This window comes from Equus przewalskii, chromosome 9, assembly GCF_037783145.1.
Source record: "Equus przewalskii isolate Varuska chromosome 9, EquPr2, whole genome shotgun sequence".
In the NCBI taxonomy this organism is placed as follows: Eukaryota; Metazoa; Chordata; class Mammalia; order Perissodactyla; family Equidae; genus Equus; species Equus przewalskii.
The window spans coordinates 65,514,830-65,538,404 of NC_091839.1; the positions used below are offsets into that span (position 1 = coordinate 65,514,830).

Sequence of the window (23,575 nt, forward strand, 5' to 3'; positions counted from 1 at the left end):
TGAAAGTTCCTCAAAATTCTATTCTTGGAGAAAATCCAGAGCTGTTCTTCCTTCTTTTTATCCATAGAAAACATAAGTTGTTATTTTATATATTTTAAACATATCTTTTAATAAAACAAGATAATGCTATATATAGTGTTTAGAAACTTTCGTTTTTTCTTAAAATATTTCTTGGACATCTTAGAATCAATTAAGGTGCGTTAGCTCATTGTTTGATAGAGTTTATAATGAATCCTTATATAAAAGAAATAATTACTGTGTGAAACTTGCCTTCAGATTACTACATTTTAGATTAATCTATATTTTCACAAATGAAGTTTCTGATTTGTCGTTAAGCAAGCTATTCCCTCCCTCATGTTCTATGGAGGAGGGAAAATAATTTTAAGTATAATTTAATACTTTTTAATTGAAGTGTAATTTAATAAAATGTAAATTCTTTATTTTCTTTTTCCAGCAAATTCTGCCCAGCTGGTTGTAGAGACATAGCAGGAGACATTTCTGGGAATGTGGTGGATGGATATAGAGATGTAAGTAATTGAAGGTAAATTTTATGGCAGGAAGGAAATTAAAAAGAGTAAGTGCTTATGGCTCTGCCTAAATGCATTACAAAGTATAGTCAAATAAGGTATAAAAAACTCTGTAGCTAGATGCACGATTCTCTCTTATCTGGGAATAAATAAATGAAATAATAAGTATAAAAATCAAAATTACTCATGCATTCATTCCTATTTTTAGCATTTCCAGTTAAGCTGACTGTAAATGAAACAGTAAACAAAATCCTTTTCAACACCTAAGTATAATTCCATCCCTTTTTTTTAAGAGGTCGTCCTTTTTGTTATAATTTATATTTTTATTTTAATGCTCTAATTGGTTCATGTAATATAGCCAAGGACATGAGCATTCACGTCACAGAATAGTGACATTGTGTCTGGGGCCAGTGAAGCCATCTGCCCTACTCTTATATGTTATTCCCCTCCCTCCTTGCACCTCAATTTCTTAAGCCTAACAAGACGCTCTGGGTTATATACCTTGTTCGCGGAGAAAAACAAATTCACAAGAAGTCATTTTTCTGAAGTGTATGCCCTGTCTGCAGATACACAGTCCTTCATTTCTTACTATTTACGGATTTCTATTCTGGAAATCTGATATCTGATTTTCTAAAGTTTACATTGTTACTTAAAATAGTTGGGTTTACAGTTTATGGGAATTGGCTTAAGTTATTAGCAAAGTGAAAATCTGTGTAGTGATGGGACTTAGTTTCTAAGAGTTATTGACATGTGTCTTCCTTAACGGGGAAAACCTACATGTTCTAGGAGATTGATAATTCATCTTTAGCAGGGAGAAAAAAACTTGGCTTTAATTTTTGCTTTTAGTGCAACTTGATTCTGAAAGCAGCAGATTTTGTTATTTTGCTCTGTTTCCTTTTTCATGCATTGTCTTTATTTAGAAGATTGACACAGGATATTCATTTGGCCTATAAATTGTTTGAATTTAAAATGATTTATACTCCCTCAGTTTGAAAATATACTTGGCACAGGCTATCCCTAAATGACTTTAGGAAATGAACTAAGAGAAATAAAAAGTTGAAGTATAGTTTCTCCCCCAGCAATAAAAACTTTTTATTATTTTCCTGTCCCATGCAAGAAACTTAAGAATTATGTACAAGAAGAGAAATAGCATCGTCTCTTCTTACTTTAATTGTTTATCTTGGCTCCTCTTGACAGAGCTGTCTTTTTCAATGTATCAGGTAAATGGTTTCCTGCGTCGTAGATCTGAGTACACCATCTGCAAGTGCTGGCCAACAGGTTTCCTCTTTGACTCACGGACTGGTTTTACACCGTTTGCTTTTAGAATGATTTTTATCTGGAGGGAAATTTTGTATTTTGAAAACCAATCTCTTCAAAGAAGTCTGATTAGTGCCTTTTTTGTGTATGTCGATATTGCGGGTGTGTTACATATGTATTGTTACATGACAATATTACCACAAACTTAGAGGCTTAGAACAACCATGTGTTATGTCTCACGTTCTGAGCCTCGGGAGTTTTGGCATGGCTTAGCTAAGTTCTCTGCTTCAAGGTCTCACGAGGGTGCGTCCAAAGTGTCAGCTGGGGTGTTGTCTCCTCTGAGGCTCAATTGGGGAAGAATTTGTTTCTAAGCTCACATGATGTTGGCAGCAGTCAGTTAGTCATGGATTGCTGGACTGAGGGCCTCAGTTTTTCCTGGATTTTGGCGGGAGGCTGCCCTCAGCTCCTTTCCATGTGGGTCTTCTCCATGTCACTGCTTGCTTCTTCTAAGCTAGCAAGAAAGAGTTGCCTAACAAGGGAGTCTCCTAGCAAGAAACGTTACAGTCTTGCATAACGTTATCATGGGAGTGGCATCCCATCACGTCTGTGTATTCTGTTGGTTAGAAGAAAGCCACAGCTCCTCCCCACACCCAAAGGGATTACACAGCGGGGAGTACCCGGAGGCAGATATCAGGAGGCTTATCTTAAAGTCTGTCCTCCATGGTGCCTTCGTGGTTGGAAGTATGTTCAGGTCTAGCAAGTCTTTTCTGGAAGCGTCTTTGCAAAACCAAAGCATATCCTGTACCTCAGGATGACAGGATCTGTAAAACACGTTACTAGAGAAGCTGTTGAAGGAACGGTGCTCTCTGTCAGGGAAGAAATAATGTTGTCTTAGAGAGCAATAATAGAAAAGGAATGGGTTCATTCTCTGTTGTTCCAAAAGGCAGAAGTAGGATCAGCAGATGAAAGGTGTAGGGAGGCCAGTTTTAGCTGCATTGAAGGACTACTGAAGAGTGCACAGTGGGATAGGATGTCTCTGCAAACAGTGAGCCCCTGGTTACTGGAAGTGTTCAGTGCAGATGTCACAACCATTTGTCAGAGATGGCCTGTGCATGTGTGGGAAGGTGCTGTGGGGTGGAGAAAGGGAGGGTTTGTCAGGAAGTGGAGAACTTTAAAGATCTTTTTGAATTCCTAAGGGTCCATGGTTCCGTCTGCTTGACTGATGTATTAAGGCATCCATATTTGTGTATGCTTACCATGCCAGGTAAGTGGGATGGGCCTCTCTTCAAGATCTGCCTCACCTGGGAACCAGAAATAAAAAACCTCCAGCACCGTTTTTCTCTCGGCATCTTCTCCCAAGCCTGCTGCCTGTACCATCTGCTTTTAAGTGAAAGATATCGCTTAATTAACTCATTTCAGTAACTCTCCATTCCCAAAAAATGTTGAAGAGGTATTGTAAGATAAAAAAAAGACAGTACATATAGTGTGCCTCCAGCTTAGGAGGACAAGGGGAGAAACCAGGCCTATTGTACACAACCCCAAAAAGGCAGAGGGAATTACCTTATAACAGTGAAGGATTATCTCTGGGTAATGGCGATATGAGTGATTTTATTCTTTTCATATTTTCCAACATTTCTGTAATGGATATGTATTACTTTTGTAAAGAAAATGTTATCAATATGGTAATTATAAAGACTGTAGCAACATAGAAACAATTCCTAGGTAGAATGAAGAATATAGTTTTATAATTCAACATTTTACCATCATTCCACTAACATTTTAAACATGTGCTTTATTCAGGTCTTATTAAATGCACTCTAAAACATTTACAGTCATGTGTTGCATAACGACTTGTTGGTCAATGACAGATGGCATATACAACAGGGGTCCCATAAGATTAGTACCATATAGTCTAGGTGTACAGTGGGTACTACCATCTAGGTTTGTGTAAGTACACTCTGTGATCTTCGCACCACGACGAAACCCCCAACAATGCATTTCTCAGAATGTATCCTTGTCGTTAAGCGATGCCCGGCTGTTCTTTTTTATTAAAATTTCCTTTTAACACTATGTCAATACTTTTTAGTGCAAGTTGATTTTTCCTAAAAAAGATTTAAGAAAAATGCTCCAATTCTGGCATGATTTGCTAGTTGCTTTGAAAGTTGTTTTGGTCTTACCTCAGGCTGATCTGTGTGGCTGCATTTTGTGGCTTAGTGAACTTTAGAAATGTTTAGTGCCGTCAACCTGTAATTTTGTGAGCCATCCAGGTATTCTCCTCAGCTGTCTGTTGCATTCCCTTTCCTGAAGAATTACATTTAAATTATTTTGTTTGAGTTTGTTTAAAGCAATTCACTAATTAACATAGGCCAGTGATGTGGCCTTCCTATATTTACATTCAGTGAAGTTTAGACTTCAAAAATAGCCAGAAAATCAAAGTATAAATTCACTGTTCAAAAGGGGATTTTTTTTTAAATTAGGTTCAATGAATGCAAATTTTGTAAACCGATACCAAAAAAGTCCCAACTTAAGTAAACATCAATTGTACTTAAGTTGGTGGGTGGCGAAGTGATTTTTTTTTTTAAGGAAATAATCCTAGAAGGGCTGACAATTTTACCATAATAATATGGGAGCCAGATCTGGTGGTTATTCTCTTGGAGTTGTATCCTATGGCCTGCACTTAATATTATGGAAAAATGTGAGCTGCAATGAAATAAATTCCATAAAAAGTGTATATACCACTGAGTTCCTCAATACTGTGTTCTGTGGGATAGGAGAATATTTGCTGGCTGGTAGGTCCCATTGCTTGTTGACCTGTGAACTTGTCTTCTGGTAACAAGGAGCCCTGGAACATGCCGAGTCCAGTGAGAGCTCTCCACAGGGCAGGGCTCCCGGGATGAAGGCCATCCCATTCCCAGACCAATTCCAAGGAAGACAGATGATCCCAGGACCATAGGAATAGCTGCCCAGCAGACCACTGGACCAATTTGCTTTTCATCCTGGGGCTAAGAGAGAGAGGCAGGCCTGCATGGACCCTGTAATAGGTACACAGACTGCCCTTTACAATCACAGGGTGACAGACTCGTTAGAAAAGAGACTAGACATCATCCAGCTCAGACTTTTCATTGTACAGATGAATTGGGAAGCCGGGTCCAGAGCAATGAAATGACTTAAGCACACCCAGTGGAGGTAGAGGCAGAGACAGGATGATGAGCTAAATTGCTGAGTTTACATTCTGGACTCTACCATTACAATTGGCTGCTCCATTTTGCACCCTAAGAGTCTAAAACAGGGATGAGAAAGCTTTTTAAGAAAAGAAAGTTCAGGAAAAAAAAAATAAAAATGCAAGCTGCCTGTTTGGTTTAAAGAGCACATTCTTTTTCTGTTCTAATTTTCTTTTCCTTTTTTTTTTTTTTTGAGGAAGATTAGCCTTGAGCTAACATCCACCACCATTCCTCCCCTTTTTGCTGAGGAAGATTGGCCCTGAGCTAACTTCCGTGCCAATTTTCCTCTATTTTACATGTGGGACCCCTCCCACAGCATGGCTTGATAAGCGGTGCGTAGGTCTGTGCCTGGGATCCGAACCAGGGAACCCCAGGCCGCTGAAGCAGAACGCTCAAACTTAACCACTGTGCCACCAGGCTGGCCCCTAATTTTCTTCTTCCTTTTTCCCCCAAAATAAAGACGGGTAGTATCTGCATCTGTATTTCAGCAGTCTCATATTTCTTCTCTGTCAGGAAATCGCCCCCTTCTTTTGGCTATGATAGTAGTCATTGCAAAACTCACTCACTTTGCCAAATCTAATCTAGTTTGGGAAATGTGAATCTAAATTGAAGATCACGAAACTTCTCAATTTTATTACAGCAACGTTAATTACAAAATATGGATTGTTTCATTGGTCGTCCCAATATTGTAGCTTAAATCTATGAGAATTTTCCTTTGAAAATAAGGTAAATAACATTGTCAGTAACACAAAGACAAACTCCCAAGTCCAGTTATTGAGACACAATTTCATGAGCTGCTTTTCTCTTTTTGGCATTAACCGTCATGGAGAAGTGGGGCATTGTTTAGAAAATGATGCTTCTCAGCCCCTCAGTCCTGGGCTGGCTGCCTAATTACCCTCCCACCTGTGTACTGTGCTCACGGAGACCTCCGAGCCTGGGCACCCCTGGGAAAGTTCTAGTCCTTTTTCCAGCCCCACTCTCCAATGGGCCAATTCCAATCACAGAGATACTTGCTAATTAGACCTAGTCAGGTGCTCCTGCTTGGTTTGTCACACCAACCTGCAGCCTTGGAGGGCTGAAAGGTGCCAGCTGTTTGACTGTCTCAGAGGAGATTCAGGAAATGAGATGTAGGCTGTGGGCCCTGGGTTGCTCATCATCGCTCTAAGAACTTCATGAAGTTTGCTGTTCCATGTCATGTTCTGTGGCAAACATTACCATTTTGTTTTTGATGTCTTGTTAAATGTCTAAATTAATTGTATGTTGAAGCTGTGGTATGAAAGATTCACTTTCTCAAATGATCCTTAGGATTTGTATCTGGGAAACCAAATGTAAGAAACTGATCAGTTATCTATTTCTGCTTAACAAGTCACCCCAAAACTGAGTGACCGAAAGTAACAGCCATTTTATTTGCTGATGAATTTGTAGTCAGCAGTTGGTCGGTTCTTAAGCTCCCCTTGCCTGGAATCACGCCTGTGGCTGCAGTCATGTGGTGGGTCATCTGGGGCTGGAGGGTCTGAGGTGGGCTCACTGACGTGTGTGGCAGTTGGCTGGGCACGTTATCTGCAGCAGAACAAAGCAAGCTCCATGGCCCAGTGCAGAGTCAGTGCGGGAGGTGACTATACCAGGCATGGCCATGGGAGGTGTTACTCACTGGGGGGCCACCACTACTGTAAGTTACCTACTTACCTTCCTAGTGGATAGGTTCCCAAGTTAGGCAGCATAAGTATGGACACTGATGTCATTTTGAGATAGTTATACAATAATTTTTTTCTCTCCCCTTCTGCTTCTTATTTAAATGAATCATAGTTTAGCAATGTCATGGGTCAAATAGGGATCCTGACCACAAGTTATAACAAAATGGAAAACTCCCACTGTATTTTAAATGTGTTCTTGAGTAAGCTATGATTGATGATGTTGCTGTGTTTCAGACCTCTTTATTGTGCAAAGCTGCCATCCATGCCGGAATAATTGCAGATGAACTGGGTGGTCAGATCAGCGTGCATCAGCGCAAAGGGCTGAGTCGATATGAAGGAATCCTGGCCAATGGCGTGCTCTCAAGGGAGTAAGTACTTTTCCTTTTGTTCTGAGTGGAAGGTAACCCCGAAGGCATAATTAATCAGCTTACAATTTTGAAAGGACAGCAGGATGTGATACCAAGGGTTTGTCAGTGGAGAAGAATATGCGTGAGTGCCTAGAGCAGCATTTATGGTGTCTATGTGAAGAAAAATGTAGCAATAAAAAAGCTCACTGGTTATGCTGACGAGTAAATTAAAATGGCGCAAATGTGGAGTCCCAGGGCAGAGGAGTATTCCTACTCTCAGGTGCTTTAGTGGGAGAGAATAAAACTTATTTAGTTTTTCCAGTTTTAGTAAATTACTGGTTGTCTCCAATATTACCGAAGATACTGAAGGAGCTAGGGGACTGAAATAAACCCAGACAGACCACGGAGCTCCCCAGAAGATCCCCAGAGACAAATCTCTTAATGATGAATAATGGTTTGGGAAGTGAATAAAACCTGGCTTTTGTTAAGGTTGTTGTTAATTTCTCTGGTATGTGTCCTCTGCTCCTTCAGCTTCATAAGAAAAAACCATGCCAATTGCTTTAAACATTTCAACCTCAGCTTTTAATGCTTTCATGTTTCCTCAGCTTTTGGAGTGGAAAACTAGAACTGTTAGAACTAAATGTAGGCCCGCTTTGTGGCCCAGATGTCCACCATATAAACAGGCAGCTTAGAATGGTTCAGAAGGATGCTCCCCTTGGGTGGACACCTAGTAAGGGAAAAGGGCTCCTCAAACCACTCTGTTTATCTCTTGCTCTTTCCCTCTCTATCTGCCCCGAAATGTCTTCCTGCTATTGCAACTCTGTTCTTTTGGACAAATTGCCACATAGTCTTAGTTCCAAGGATACGGCACAAGACAGAGGCTGTAGCCGTTTCATTTCTTCTACCTCTCACTAGTCTGTGTGTAGATGCCCCTACCCCTGCCATTTTACCCTAGTTCCCTCTTGCAAGCAGACAGAATGTGATCATATGTTACTGTTCCATTCTCACAGTGGGCTGTGGACCATCTTATCTGGTAAAAAAAAAATTGTGTTATGTGGGGTGGAGAGGTTCCCAAGTCAGTTATAAATATAAATAATATATAAATATAGCGATTCTAATGTCATTTTGAGAAAGTTATATAATAATTTTTTTTCTTTTCTTTTTTTTTAAAGATTTTATTTTTTCCTTTTTCTCCACAAAGCCCCCTAGTACATAGTTGTATATTTTTAGTTGTGGGTCCTTCTAGTTGTGGCATGTGGAATGCCACCTCAGCATGGCTTGATGAGCAGTGCTATGTCCGTGCTCAGGATCTGAACCCGTGAAACCCTGGGCTGCTGAAGTGGGGTGCATGAACTTAACCACTCGGCCACAGGACCGGCCCAGATAATTTTTTTTTCTTGAGGAAGATTAGCCCTGAGCTAATATGTGTGCCAGTCTTCTTCTACTTTATATGTGGGTTGGTGACACAGCGTGGCTGACAAGTGCTATAGATTCATGCTGGGGATCCGAACCCACAAACCCTGCCACCAAAGCGGAACACGCCAAACTTAACCACTATGCCACGGGGCCAGCCCCATGATCATTTTTTTCCTTCCCCTTCTACTTTTTATTTAAATGTATTGTAGTTCAGTTTAGCGATATTGTGGGTCAAATAAGGATTCTGACCCCAAGTTATAATGTTGTTTTTATAAGAAAATGAATTTTAAGTTCCAAAGAACCAGTTTATGAACTCACAAGTGAACTTTGGGATCTCTGGCTTGGGGGTGTTGGTCTAGGCTCATAGGAGAGAGGATTTGGGAACGGTGGCTGAAGTCGGGGGAGAAGTTGGTGGGGTCTCCTTCATGAAGGAGGCGAGCCTTGGTTTTGATGGAAGGCAGGAACAAGGCTTAGGGGGACACCAGTAGAGTCAAGGCAGAGCTCCCACTGGCAATTCCGCGTGTGAGGGGTGTGAGGCTGGGGTAACTGAAGAGGATGTTCCGGTCCAACCTTTTCACAAGCAACACACACGATACTGTATGCAACCTATAAAAAGCGGTCATCCACCAAGGACAGGGCGCGTGCTGCACACTCGGACATGCAGGCTCACTTCTCGTTTTGGTGTTCTCTGCCTGCCATGACCTTCCCATTTACTTTCCCTTCCGGATAGGATTTTTAGCTATGAGAGATCCCAAAGTGTTCTTTTGGTATTATCTCAACATTCAAAGACAGATTAGTCCCAAATTTGTGCCAAAGTGTAACATCCAAAAGCTTAGTAACAGGATGCCTTTAGAAACTTAAATCCTTACTCAAATAAATAAAATTTATGTATATGTGTATATATGTTGTGTGTGTATAGTATGTGTGTGTGTGTATATATACTATACACATACTATACTCACACATGTATGTACACACATATGTGCTATATATAAATAAAATTTTATATACATATGCACACATATATTATAGATACATATATGCACACACGTATGTATATACATATATTTTTTCTCTTATATATTTGCCTCAAACTCTTTGGAACATTAAAATCATATTGCTTATACACAGTAAGCTTTAAATGTCAGCTTGACCTTGATTTTTGAGGATCTATTTCTTTTTATGTTTTTTCTGGTTTGTTCCATTGATACTAGGCACTATTTCAGGAAGATATTAGGCTGTGGCCTAGATTTGTTGGGGACTGCTATCTCTAGATAGGAACAAAGAATTGGCCTTTAGCTTTAAATCTGTTTTTTGGAATCTCTTGCCTATGTTTGTATATGTTTGAATGCTTCTTTGTAGAAAAATAGGATAGTAAAAAGTTTAACTTGTACTACTTGAATTTATTTTACTTTTGAAGAAAAATTATTAAAACTATTGAGTAAAAGTAGACATTATGCTCTCAATTACTTCTGCCACATCAACTGGGCTTAATACACATGAAGTCACTTTATATAATTTGAAATTAAGCTTTGATGCAAAAATAAGAGTACAGAAATCTAAACCATTCATGGATTAGGGAAAGCTTGGCTCCGCATTCCCTATAGTTCTGTGAACAGTTTGTCTGATTTTTGTTTTGGTGGGAGGAGATAGAAAGGTCCCTTCTTGCTTCTAGCTGTGTTTTGCCCTGACATTTGTACCGAGCAGAGAAGAGTAAACTGTGTGCAAACACAGTCTCTTCCACTCATTTCGATTCCCAACTCTTCAGGGAGCAGTTGTTTTTATCTGGGCTGTTTTGCTCTTGGGGAACCACTGTGCGTGCGGTCATTGAACTTCTGTTCCCACGCACGATTGTTTGGCGTTCAGGAAAAAACACAGAAGGAAGCACTGCAGCTGAGGAAGGACGAGTCCCTAAAGTAAATACCGAGGGTTCTTCTGGGATTCATCCCGGGTCAGGTCACTTCCTTGATTTGAGGCGACCAGAATGGAATCAGGAAGAGGGCTGACCTCATACCGAGGACGATGGCTCCAACCATCCGCAGGGAAGCCTTTCCTTTCTGTTTACATCAGACTGTTCTTGACTACTTCTACAGCCCTCTGGGAAGCCAGGCGATTCCTGTAAAGCTGATGGAGTTCAATCTCCCTAATGTGTGAATGCCTCAGAACTCCAACCTCCCTAGGGCATTTTCATTTTTAAAAGAGGAGGCTCATTTACCTATAGAATTCTCTAAGTGGTTCTATTCAATTAGTTTAATAGAGTGAAATGGAAAAACATTCCAACTGATGCCAGAGGAAAGCCAGGCCAGAGAGCTGTTAGAAGCAGAGCCCTCCCTGGCGTCTTCTTCTCAGGCTCCAAAGTTCTCCTCTTCTTCATAACTTCTCTTTTTCAGCAACAACAACAAAATAAGTATTTTAATGTTTTATGGCTGTGAGAGCCAATATAGGGCCTTAGGGTGGCAGTGGTATTATTTGGGCTTATTTGAGCCAAATTTCAAGTGTAATAGTTAGTGCTGGAACATTGGAGAAAATGGAAAAACCAAAAGAGAGGCTCTAAATAAATCTTAATAAAAATTTAAGTATGAGTTGCAACAATATGCACCTTTCTTTAAAGTTTAGGAGAGCTGGGTCCTCACCCTGGCTCCGCTGAGGCAAGCCCCATGACCCAAGTGGGTCTGCGTTTTCTCATGTGAGAAATAGTTGATGCCTGCATTGTATTCAACACAGAGATTATAATAGAACCTTTATGTGGAGTCCTGGGGCTTGTGGCATCTCAGTCTGCTGGTAGACAAAGAATATGAAAGAGAAAATCTATTCTGGAGAGAGGTTGATTACTTGTTACTTCTAAAAGAAATTTTTTTGATGGGAAGGGGCTCGTCCTTTGGTCAAGACTATTTTTGGGTTCTCTGTGGATTTCACAGTTCGGTACCCTGGCCTTATTGCCATATGTAATGCAGAGCCAAACATTTAAAATAACGAGCAGTGCTCCCAGACTGTAAAAAAAATTGAACCCAACAGTGACATCTACCATTTTGTGTGTTTACCTCTAGTATCTAATATAGTAAATACTATGCCCAAAAATCTTGAGAATTCCAAATTTTCTATTTGTTCTGAGTATTTTTACACCAGTGAGTTGGTGAGGGACTTACAAAAAGGTAAATATGGTCTCGGGCCATAGGACTCTTCTCCACTGCAGAACAAGGCTAATTTGATAAGTTTGCCCTTGAGAGTAGTATAAGCTGTGGGACAGCAAGGGTCCAGAGATCTGAGGGTCAAGGCCGAATGAGAAGGAAGACAGTCTTGCAGCACTGAGGGTCAGTTCTGGCCAGGTCAGTGAGAAGCTATGAGTTTTTTCCAGCTGTCCTGTGTCATCCAGAAGCAGGAGCTGGTTCATGGCTTGGTGCCGGTTGCTGGAGCAGGTAGGAGTGTGACTGGAGAGAGAAAGACTGTCCCTAGAGCCAGCCTCCAGGGGTAGGACCCCCAGGGAAGGAATAGGGAAGTCTGGAGAGAAGGCAGCTAGCAAATGACATGCTCTTTCTTCTACAAGTGCCAGGCCTCTTCATTTCTCTCGATGGTGCTTGACTGTTGACAACGACTGTGACGCTTTATAGTAACCGCTGAAGCAGAGTATTCAGGGCAGTGATCCTTTCTGCCCCCATCACCGTGTATTAATTAACTGGGATTTAAGGTTGTTCTCGAGACTGTATATGTGCACATTCCTTCCCAGTACAGTGTGGCATGATGGAACAGCACAGGATTTTGATTCAAAAGCAACGTCTCAGACTCCTGGCCATTTGTCACTTGAATTTAGGAAAGTTGCTTACCCTCTATGGACCTGGGTTTCTTGATCTATAAAATACCAGTGATGAAGGTAGTAGCAGCGGCCTTGCCAGGGTGCTGGGAGGGTCCCATGAGGCGTGGAAAGGCCCTGAGCCCTGTGCTATCCCGCTGTATCAGTCATTAAGGTCCAGTTAACCCACTCACCTCCTCATGTTTGTGTTTATTGTTCCAGTGGTTCCCTGTCAGACAAGCGATTTCTGTTTACCTCCAATGGTAAGGATCACGCTTTCCTTAAGAGTTTCATCTTTTAAAATCCTCGGTAGTAGTTTATTCCTCCATACCCCTCAGATGTTATAGTTTAAAGGATTTTTTTTCTCTTTTTTCCACAGGTCACATAGTACCAAGTATGCTGTGACTTAAAAACACACAGGACAATAAGCCCAATTAGCATTAAGCAGAAAATATTTTTGTTTATAATTTAATAGCATAATATTTTTCTTTATAATCTAAGCTCTCAAACTTTTGCCAAAAAGAACGAAAACTTGAAATGACATTCATTTTAAGACAAATTCCTTTATGTTAGATTTTAACAGAAAAAGCTTTTAAATAGTGCAGTTTGATTTGATGGTTATCTTGAATTAAATAATTGAAAATTAGTATATAAAATAAAGGCTTTTTAGCCCCTCTGTCATGGAATATATTCTGTGTAAATATTCTCCCTCACATAAAGTCAAATATTTCAAGGAGAATAATATGAGTGTGTCTTCTTTGCCCAGGAAGAGGAGTGTGGCCTTTATTTGCTACCTCCACATTGCCTTGGACGTGGTACAGTTAAGCTCCTAAGGGTGATGTTGGGTACAATTTACTGATTTTCAGGTCAGCTGACGTACCCGCTCTTCAAGGGTACAGAGCCCCACTCTGACCAAGTGAGAAGAACCTGAGCATTTTAACCCTTTAAGACACCTTGCACTTTGTTCAAATCAGGGCGAGTTTAGAAGATTAGAAAGGAAAATCTATAGTGGGGACAAAGAGATGTCACTTATAGGGGATGTGACTTTGATGAGATCTATTAAAAAGGAAAGCAACAAATTCGAGACACTGTAGTAGAAACAAGTCAAATGCAAGTCTGGGTCATTAAAAAACTAGTAATTAAACAGTTAATTCAAGATCGCAGTGGAAGTAAATCAACTGAATAATTCTAGGTGAAGGGGGTACACTTTTCGGGGGGGCTTTCATTTTGTGTGCATATCTGAAATATTTTTCTGCCCTTTTTTTCCAGGTTGCACCAGATCCCTGAGTTTGGAACCTGACAGGCAAATCAGAGCTTCTTCCTCTTGGCAGTGGGTTAACGAGACTGGAGGCCAAGTTCATTGGTCTCCTGGCCAAGCCCGACTCCAGGACCAAGGCCCGTCATGGGCTTCGGCGGACAGCAGCAAGAACCACAAACAACGAGAGTGGCTGGAGATCGATTTGGGAGAGAAAAAGAAAATAACAGGTACAGACATGGCCGACATGGCACCACTCATCAAGCCGTGCTGAGGCGGCGTCCCACATGCCACAACTAGAAGGACCCACAAATAAAAAAAATATATACAACTATATACTTGGGGGGCAGGATTTGGGGAAAAAAAGCAGGGAAAAAAAAAAGGAAGATTGGCAACAGTTGTTAGCTCAGGTGCCAATCTTTAAAAAACAAAAAGTAACAGATCGTCATGTTGTCTCTGTGGGACAAACCTGTGTGCAGTTGTAAATATGGATGTATAGATTACACAGCCGATACCTTAATGGTGAAAGCTTTTTATGGCATATTGTCGAGGTGAAAACACTCAGCTGTGATCGGTTTTCTGATGGAAATAAGAAAAATTGGCCTGTAAAGTGATTTGAGATTTCAAACAAGAAAATCAAAAGAAAAGAAACTTGAAATTATAAATACATGGTATATATAAAACATACTTTTAAACTGACCTATAAATAATATTTTCTTACAAGGGATTAGGACCGCAGGATCCACACAGTCAAATTTCAACTTTTATGTTAAGAGTTTTGTGATGAGCTTCAAAAACAACAACTCCAAGTGGAGGACCTATAAGGGAATTGTGAATAACGGAGAGAAGGTAAGAAAGACTCTGCAGGAACAAACTGGGTAGGACAGCAGGCCTCCAGATATTTTCATTATATTCAGTATTCATTATATTCAACATTTATATTCAACAATTATATTGAAACATTATATTCAAATATTGTGTTTCCAGAAAACAGATTCACAGCACCACCCTAGTTAGATAACTTGGCCTTTGTTTGCAAAGCCTTGTATCTTCAATATCAAGAGTATCTGGGGGCCGGTCCGGTGGCACAGAGGTTAAGTCTGCACGTTCTGCTTTGGCAGCCTGGGGTTCGCCAGTTCAGATCCCGGGTGTGGACCCAAGCACCGCTTGGCAAGCCATGCTGTGGTAGGCGTCCCACATATAAAGTAGAGGAAGATGGGCACGGATGTGAGCTCAGGGCCAGTCTTCCTCAGCAAAAAGAGGAGGATTGGCAGCAGATGTTACCTCAGGGCTAATCTTCCTCAAAAAATAAAAAATTAAAAACAAAAAAAAGAGTGTCTATAAAAATGCAACAGTCATTGAATCCTGGCTTTGGTTTCATATAACCAGGTATGAGTAGGTTGATAGACCTAAAAACCAACTAATAGAATCTTTAGGTAAAAGTTACCTGTTTCTACAGGTGTTTCAGGGCAACTCTAATTTTCGGGATCCAGTGCGGAACAATTTCATCCCTCCCATTGTGGCCAGATATGTGCGAGTTGTCCCCCAGACGTGGCACCAGAGGATAGCCCTGAAAGTGGAGCTCATTGGTTGCCAGATTACACAAGGTAGGACTCAGAGTGAGTCAGTGAGTTATTGGATTCTGGTCTTCTCCTTTCACGAATTGCTGTTACTATTGTGACCCTTCCAACATCTTGTCTCTCTCAGGTAATGATTCAATGGTGTGGCGCAAAACAAGTTCAGATACTGTTGGTTCAACTAAAGGAGAAGATGAGACAATCACAGAAGGCATCCCCTCTGAAGAAATACCAAAAGGTAGAGCAGTTATTCTTTTGTGGTTTCCTAAGGAGTGTAACTAGTCTTCCATCTGATATCACAGTAGCTTCAAGAAAATTTTTTTTCTCTGTCATATACATATCCAGAAGCAGATGGTCCAGAGGTATCTGTCCATGTGTAAAATGATGTATGTCCACACTAGTCACTGCAATATTGTAAGCAGAAAAAGATTGGGAGCAAACTTATGTGCCCTTGAAACACTAGGTAAATATTTTATGGAAAAATAAAATAATAGCACATCCATACCATGGAACACTCTCTGCGGCCATAAAAAAGAATGTGTTAGTAATATAGAAAGCTCTCTGAGATATATTGACAACTTAAAAAAATAAGCATGGGATCTATGTAGCACTCTACCACATGTGTCAAAAGGGGGAAATAAAGAATGAATATATATGTCCATTCCAGTATCTCTGGAAGAATGTCAAGAAACATAATTTTGCTTCCTGTGCAGAAGGAACAGAAGTAAGAATGTAGATATTACATTCTGTACCTTATACTTTCTGAATTTTGAACATATAAATGTACAATCTGTTCAAGCAATGAACATTAAAAGTACATTTATTTTTTCAGAATATAAAATAATTTGAATATTAATTTTATAAAATTTGTAATTTTATAAAGATAAGAGAAATATAAATAAGAAAATAAAAAGCAGCCATAAATCAGCATCCACAGATCTAGAGATCACCATATTCCGCTATATCCAGTCAACTATATTTACAGCTTTGAGACAAAATGGTAGCATACTATATGTTCTGTTCTGTAGCATGTATTTTTCACTTAACATTGTATTATGAGCATTTTTCAATGTTATTAATAGTTGAAAAGCACAATTATTATCTGTATAGTATATTTTCTTTTTTCTTTTTTTTAATGTGATTTTTTTTCCAAGATTTGCACCTGAGCTAACAACTGTTGCCAATCTTTTTTTTTTGTCTTTTTTTGCTTTTTCTCCCCAAATCACCCCAGTACATAGTTGTATGTTTTTTAGTTGTGGGTCCTTCTAGTTGTGGCATGTGGGATGCCGCCTCCACATGGCCTGACAAGTGGTGCCATGTCTGTGCCGCGCCCAGGATCCGAACTGGCGAAACCCTGGGCCGCCAAAGGGGAGCGTGCAAACTTAACCACTTGGCCACGGGCCGGCCCCTTTAGAGTATATTTTCGTATGGCTATCCCATCATCTAGTTAACCACTCCCTAATGGTTGGATATTTAAGTTGTTAAATTTTTCCCAAATTTCCACTCTTAATAAATAACACTGCTGTTATTTACGTAAATTTTGTTCCTTTCTAAGTTCCTTACTCGCCCTTTCATGAACCACACATTTCTACTCCTGGTTATCCCTTTGTTTTCTTCCCTGGGATCACAGATAAAGAAGGGTGAAGAATAAACATTTCTCCTTTAGTTTGCATAGTTTCCACAAGCTTGGGGCCTGCTCTAGTGGCTGTTAAATAAAGTGCCCTCCTTTTTTAAAAAAGCGGAAAAGGTTGTAGGAAGACACAGTCTGGTGTTTCATGCAGCAAAGTGGAACTGCTGTCTGAGGTCAGCAGGCTGCCCTGCCTTTCAGCCCACAGTTCTAAAGCTCTGGTGATGCGGAGCCCCGGGGTTCCTGCCTCTGTTATTGTACAGGTCCCAGCCCGCCCACCATCCCTGCCGAGAGCTTCACGCTGAGCTTAAATCATTTCCCTGCCTGAACAGCTCCTGGTGGGGAGGCCAGCGTTACCCCTTCCCCCTCAATTCTAACTTTTGGTGTGTAAATGGGATCCAAGCAGAAAGCTCAGAGTAAATGTCAATCCCCAGGGAAAATTGGAAACTGCTTTTGGGGGGAAAAAAAAAGGTAAACTTTATTTTCCTAAAATTTAGCCAGGATTTTGAGTCCTCTCCTTTTGCTTTCCAATATCAGTACAGGCCTAGCATGTATTTATTTTCCCCGTATATTAAGCCGCCAATGACCTTTCAAATCAATGTTCGGTTTCAGATCATGAAATCTGGTTGCCGTTCACTTCTGCTGTAATGTACTGGTTTCCCCCTTCTTAGGAATAAACGTCACAACCGTTGCTCTTCCGCTGGCGCTCCTTGCCCTGCTGGTTGCTGGAATGGGACTCTTTGCTGCCCTTAGAAAGTATGTGACTTTACGTTTTTGAATTTCTTCTCTAACGGTGTAAACAATCACAAGACCAAAATGTTGACTCTTTAGATGTTCATGTATACAAAAGCAGCATCACTTCTTCCAAGATAAAATGTTTCCTTCTGTCTTAAAAACAAGTTGGGTAGCGGTAGAATGTATCAAGTATTATTTTATAAACAGTACTTATCATTTAGAAACCTTTTCAGTAGGATTTTTTGTCTCAATAGGAGGAAGAAGAAAGGAAGTCCTTATGGATCAGCTAAGGCTCAGAAAACAGGTGGGTTGAAAACTCCATCTACAGTTTTATTCTGTCTTTGAGGAAGGGACAGGTTCCGCTGATTAAAAACAGGTCTGTGGCCCACACTTATATGATTAAAAGAATAAGATCTCTAGCCTTTAAGTCAGCAAATCTACAAGGAAGGAATATATTGAATCCTATCTCTATTTTAATTCAGAGTCTTCATGGCCAGTTTACTTTTGTTCAACATCATTCCATCATTTATCAACATTCATTTTTTTGGCCACTGGGGTTTAGGCCACCACACTGCCTGTCACCAGGGAGAAGTTATAAAAACCCGTCTGTGAAGTGAGCATCATCCAGCTCTCAGCATCTCCAGGCTCCGCTGTGTTTTCCACTCTGGGAAAGTGGGGGAAAGACGAGGCAGGACTCATGTTCAGGTTCCAGAGAATCCCTAGGATGCAGGATGCCCAAGCAACAAGTCAGCTGTGGTCCAGAGGGAGGGCAGCAGGGCGGGAGCACTGAGAACCTCAAGGACCACTTGGAACTCCGCCTCCACAGGGTCTAAACAGCCAGCTGTGTTGACTCCTCTGGGTCATGAATGCCACGTCAGTGCAGATTCTGGAAAACCATGCTCAGACGTGCTAACATAGGGACAAGCTGGGACCTGATGTGTACACAAATACATTTAAAGGCACACTGGACAGCCTGTCTGGGATAGTGTTTGCTGTTGTCATAATGACCTCAGCGTGCTCTCACACACCTGAAGAGTGGTGGCTGTGCATTTATCACGGGCAGCCGGCAAAGGGGCAGCCTGCCCTATGGCTCACGGAGGAACACATAATGGAGTATGTGCATTGCACTTCTGAGACACTAGTTTGCTTCATGTTATCTTTATTCCAGACTGCTGGAAGCAGATTAAATATCCCTTCGCCAGACATCAGTCAGCTGAGTTTACTATCAGCTATGATAATGAAAAGGAGATGACTCAAAAGTTAGATCTCATCACAAGTGACATGGCAGGTAAGTGTGACACTCCGTGACAGCGCTATTAGATGGGAGGTACTTGCTTAGGGGGGAAGGGAGACCAGGAGAGACATAAGAGTAAAATCTTTTTGTTTAGATGGGGTCCAATAAATCAGTAATGGTGAAGTTTTCTTTCTGCACCCTGCACAGAGTTACAAACTCACACAGATATTTCTTAAAAGCCCCAGTCAGCCAAGGCTCTTATACCAGCAGTGGCTATGTGACATCCAGAGCAATGGCACTGAAGTACCACTAAAATCTGGAAGACCTTAATTTATCTACTTTTGTTACCAAGGTTTTGATTAAGGCACTAGGCAAGAGGGACTAGAAAGATGAATTAAGCACAGCACCCGCCCTTGAGGAAGAGGAGATAGGAGATGAAGGAACCTGTCTGGTGTTACAATGGCCTCAGTGTCCCTGACAAGCCAGTGTCGCAAGTCGAGTTTCCCAAGCTGTCTATGGGGAAGGATCTGTTTTTTGCTTTTGTTTTTTTAAATTTCTATTCCGAGGACAAATACTTTTGTAAAATACAATATAAAGTAGTAATAATAATGAAATTTTTAAAAAGACATACAAAATACAAAGCTCTGATTTTTTAAAATATATTCAATGGACATAAAATTACTCTCTCAAATTGCTGTCAGTTTCTGAACACTTGCTCTCAAGGTGGGTACTTATCTCTTGGCAGACCTGTCACAAACAGTTCTCCGAAATGTAGATGTCTGCGGACCACACTTTGAGTAGCACTGCCCTAGTTTCTCGCTACTCAAAGTGGGGTCTGAGGACCAGCAGCATCAGCATCATAGGAGAGCTTGCTAGATGCAGGCTTTCAGGCCATGCACCAGGCCTGCCGAACCAGAAGTTCCCAGGCGAGGCGTGCATATGCCAAATCTGAAAGGTACCAGTGTGGAAGTTGCTTGAGTCGTTTCAGGGGCAAAGAGAGAATCCCTACAACCAAAATCATCCCCTTGTTCCTTGTCCCTGACAGTTCAAGTTCTACCTTGGGGGTGAAGCGAGGAGAGGGAAGAACCCCTTTTCTGTCCTCTTCCTTTCGTTCCCCCTCCTCAGTGCATGGTCATTCTTGGGCTTCTTAAATGGACAAGGCCCCAGGTTCCCCTCTTGCACCCACTCATTTGCAGTCTCCCCCAGGCAGTCTCCCCCACTCCACTCCAGAACTTCCAGCGGAGCCCTTCCTTGAGTATTTGTCCACTTTGCTGTTCACGCCCAGATTTCCCTCCCAGTCCCCAATAAGTCAGTAATTTCCGCCTGCTGGACGGCTCTACCTGCAAGTGTCACAGTTCCTCAGGGGGTCTACAATCTTAACTCATCGTTCATAACCCTCCCCACATATGCGCCCTGCGTTCATTTTCTAAGCAGCTTCGCAAATGTGCATCCCAGTCTTCTGGGCTTAAAATGTGGGAAGTGTCCTTGGCTCCCCTCTTTCCTCATAGCCTACATCACTGGTAATAAATTCCTCTGGTTCCTGTCTCCAAAGTGTGGCCTTTCCAAGGCTACCATGAGTCCCCTAGTTTGTGAGTTTTGTGTTTCATTTCTCTTTGCTTTTTCCTTCTCATTTTTTGATCTTTCCTCTTCAGTGTGCCTCCAGAGTTACCTCTAACTGTGCCACTCTCTTATTTAGAATCCTCAGTAGGTTTCTACAGAATTACCCAAACTTCGTAGCAAAACACTCAGTGCTCTCCATGCTCTAGAATATGGTTAACAGCACACACCTGGGACATATGTTCGAATTCTGACTCCATTGGCTGCTGGCTCTGTGGTCTTGGAAAATTTACTTAATCTGTCTCAAGTCGTTTTCCATTTGTAAAAATAGAGTAATAGTCCCCACCTCATAGTACTTTTTTTGTTATTGAGGATTTAATTTGTTGATATCTTAATATCTTAGAATAATGCCTGGCACAGAATAAGGGCTCAATAAATGTGAATGTTATCCTTATCATTGGTCTCAACCTACAATTTTGGTCTTTATATCCTGTTAAACTACTCCATGTCCCTCATACCCTGGCCACATCAAACTTTGATTATTTTCATGGTTAATAGGTTGTTTAATCATTTTTCCCTTTTCTCACAGTACTACCTCCACCTCCAAAATCTGGCATTTCAAGAGCCAGTTTAAAAGCTCCATGAAGTGTTTTTCCTCATACCCCTAGAGATGGTTAACCGTCATCTCTGCCTCTCGGGGTTCCTGTGATCCTCTGAGGCTTCCTAAAGCAGGAGTATGGTTGTCTAAGCCCCTGCGTGTGGCATCTATGCCTTTGACATCTCCGTCTTTCTCATCATGCCTAGTAGACGTTATCAGCATCAGCAGAGAGCTGGTTCAGCAGAGCACGTCCTCTGCAAACACCTGGCTCGTCGGTGTATCAGTGCGCTGCACAAATGTGTCTGGTCTGCTCTTCCCATTGCAGATTACCAGCAGCCTCTCATGATTGGCACCGGGACAGTCACGAGGAAGGGCTCCACCTTCCGGCCGATGGACACTGAGGCGGGCGAGGCAGGGCCGAGCGCCGAGGCTGGCAGCCACTATGACCGCCCTCTCCCGGCCGGCCGCCACGAGTACGCCCTGCCCTTGACCAACCCCGAGCCCGAGTACGCCACGCCCATCGTGGAGCGGCACCTGGCCCGCGCGCACACCTTCTCGGCGCAGAGCGGCTACCGCGTCCCGGGGCTCAGGCCCGCGCACAAACATTCCCTGTCTTCTGGCAGCTTCTCCCCGGCAGCCGGGGCCGGCGCCACGAGCGCGGGCTACCAGATGCCACAGAGCCCCGCGCCCGCGGACCCGGGCTACGATAAGCCCAAGGCCAGCGGCTGCGTAACCGCGGACCGCGCTGATGCCAACTATCAGAAGCCACAGCTGCATCCCACCACCGGTGATGCTTACTCGACCCCCAGAGACTGCCTCCGACCCCTCAACCAGACGGCCATGACCGCTCTTTTGTGAACACAATGTGAAAGAAACCTGCTGTGGTACTGAGCGTCGGGCTGTGCGGCACTGGAAGAAGGGAGATGGGTTCAAGTGTGCGTGTGTGCGTGCGTGCGTGCAATTTACTAGGATCCTGCGGTGGAATCCTTGGGACCACCTCTCCTACTGTTTACAACGTTGTGCAGCTGGTTTTGTTCTGACCCTTAGGGCAAGAGTCTGTTGGTTTTTCAGATGGCATTTTCATTTCCCTAACTGTGATATTGAGCTGCTTTGGTGTAAAATGTGCAATCTGTACAGAGTTGTATTTAACAAGAATTAAAGTAACTTAAGTTAGCTTTATCAGATTTTCCTTCTGCACAGAGGTTAAGTGAGAGAATGCAGCTGTTGCAAATACATATAGAATAGTATGCTCACTTTTTAAATATAATTTATCTGATACTGTATTAGCAGCAGGTCTGTTTAAACTTAATCTTGTTTGTGTGGCTCATTTCCTTTCCTTTGATAACTAGAACTAAAAGTGTTAACGTTCTCCTGGAAGGAATGAAATTACTTGAAGCATGAAAAGCACACCAGAGTGGTTGTTAGCAATTATGATTATAGTTTTTAAAAAAACAAACAAGCACAACCACCTCGGCAGCTTCCTGTTCCTTAGACTCCACTTTGGGTGGGGGTGTGCGGGGGCTGTCAGGGCTGGCACAGAGCCGGAGGTCGCTGGGGCCTGCCGGGGGCCCTCACTGCCCTGGCCTGAGGGGCTGGCCTCTTCACACTTTGCCTCTTTCTCACCTGGGGCCTGGTAGACACCGTGTGGCTTTCACATGCAAGTCCACCTTTTCAAACTGTCTGCCAAGCCAAAGGCTGAGACTTCAGAGCAACCAAAACTGCTCTCCCAACAAACTGAATGAAGGTGGCCCGGCAATGACAGCCTGAATTACTGTGTCGGAGGCTTTTGTACCTCAGGTTAAACGTATTGCTGAGGTCAGAGGCCCACGCTTTTCATGACTTTCTTCAGAAATAGCACATTATACTCTGAAACAGAAAAGTGATTTGAAGTGGGTTCTTACAAAAGTGACCCAGGCCAGATCTGCGTGGAGCTTTTCTACGGAGATGGTTGGGAACTGAACTGATTTTGTAAGAAACAGTTTTCCCCGTGAGTCTGTGTCTGTCCTTCCCGATGAGCCCAGACCTCAGCTGTACCTCATGTGAAGTGGTTTTTATCTGAGTTTGCTTTGTCTGTTCACTGTGGGGGGTTTAACCTCTTTTGCCAAAGAGGAAAGTGTGTGTGTGTTTTAACAGAAAATGTGGACCAAAAAATCCTTTCCCTAAAAAATGTATTGTAATCCTGTTTGTATGATTATGGCTTTCTGTGAAACGTATAAATGTTAAAATAGTAAGGGTGCTGGAATGTCCTGGAGACTATCTGTTGGTTATTGGGGAGGGTAAACTGTTTACTTTGTGGCGTTTACATGGTTTTATATGCATACTAATTACAATAAACTATGCCAAATCAAAGGGCCCCTGCCTCCCATTGGTGCCCTGCTTGCTGGGCTGGCTATTGAAGGCGCTTGAGGCTCAGTCTTCATCAAAGGGCAAGTGGGACAGTGGAAAGAACAGGGGCTCCGAGTGGGATAGGTCTTGGTTCCAGATCCTGATTTGCCACACGATAGCGGAGGGATCTTCGGCCAGCTATTGTGGAAACAGATGAAGACAAACCAAATGAGAACAAACAAAGGCTATTCCGAACTTCCTGCCGCAGGGGAGTTAGCCACCATCACTTGCATTTTGGCAGAGACCCAAAGGCAGCAGAGGAGTGGGAGAGCTTTACAGTGTAAAAAGGGAAGACTTCCGGTGTGCGCTGTTTGGAGGAGCTGGATGGATTAACCAGAAGTGGGGTGTCCTATTTAAT

The 23,575-nt window shown here is 42.2% G+C and overlaps 1 protein-coding gene across 1 annotated transcript in view; it reads left to right on the forward strand.

The window, feature by feature from the left end:
* DCBLD1 (discoidin, CUB and LCCL domain containing 1) overlaps window positions 1-23,181 on the forward strand; it is a 63,460-nt gene extending 40,279 nt beyond the window's left edge. The window contains exons 5-15 of the mRNA XM_070559316.1: window positions 455-527; window positions 6,934-7,067; window positions 12,472-12,512; window positions 13,519-13,734; window positions 14,229-14,353; window positions 14,964-15,111; window positions 15,212-15,319; window positions 17,380-17,464; window positions 17,698-17,747; window positions 18,612-18,731; window positions 21,158-23,181. Of these exons, the coding sequence (XP_070415417.1) occupies window positions 455-527; window positions 6,934-7,067; window positions 12,472-12,512; window positions 13,519-13,734; window positions 14,229-14,353; window positions 14,964-15,111; window positions 15,212-15,319; window positions 17,380-17,464; window positions 17,698-17,747; window positions 18,612-18,731; window positions 21,158-21,690 (1,633 nt within the window). The 3' untranslated portion in view covers window positions 21,691-23,181. The remainder of the gene's footprint in view (window positions 1-454; window positions 528-6,933; window positions 7,068-12,471; window positions 12,513-13,518; window positions 13,735-14,228; window positions 14,354-14,963; window positions 15,112-15,211; window positions 15,320-17,379; window positions 17,465-17,697; window positions 17,748-18,611; window positions 18,732-21,157) is intronic.
* The last annotated feature ends 394 nt before the right edge of the window (window positions 23,182-23,575 follow it).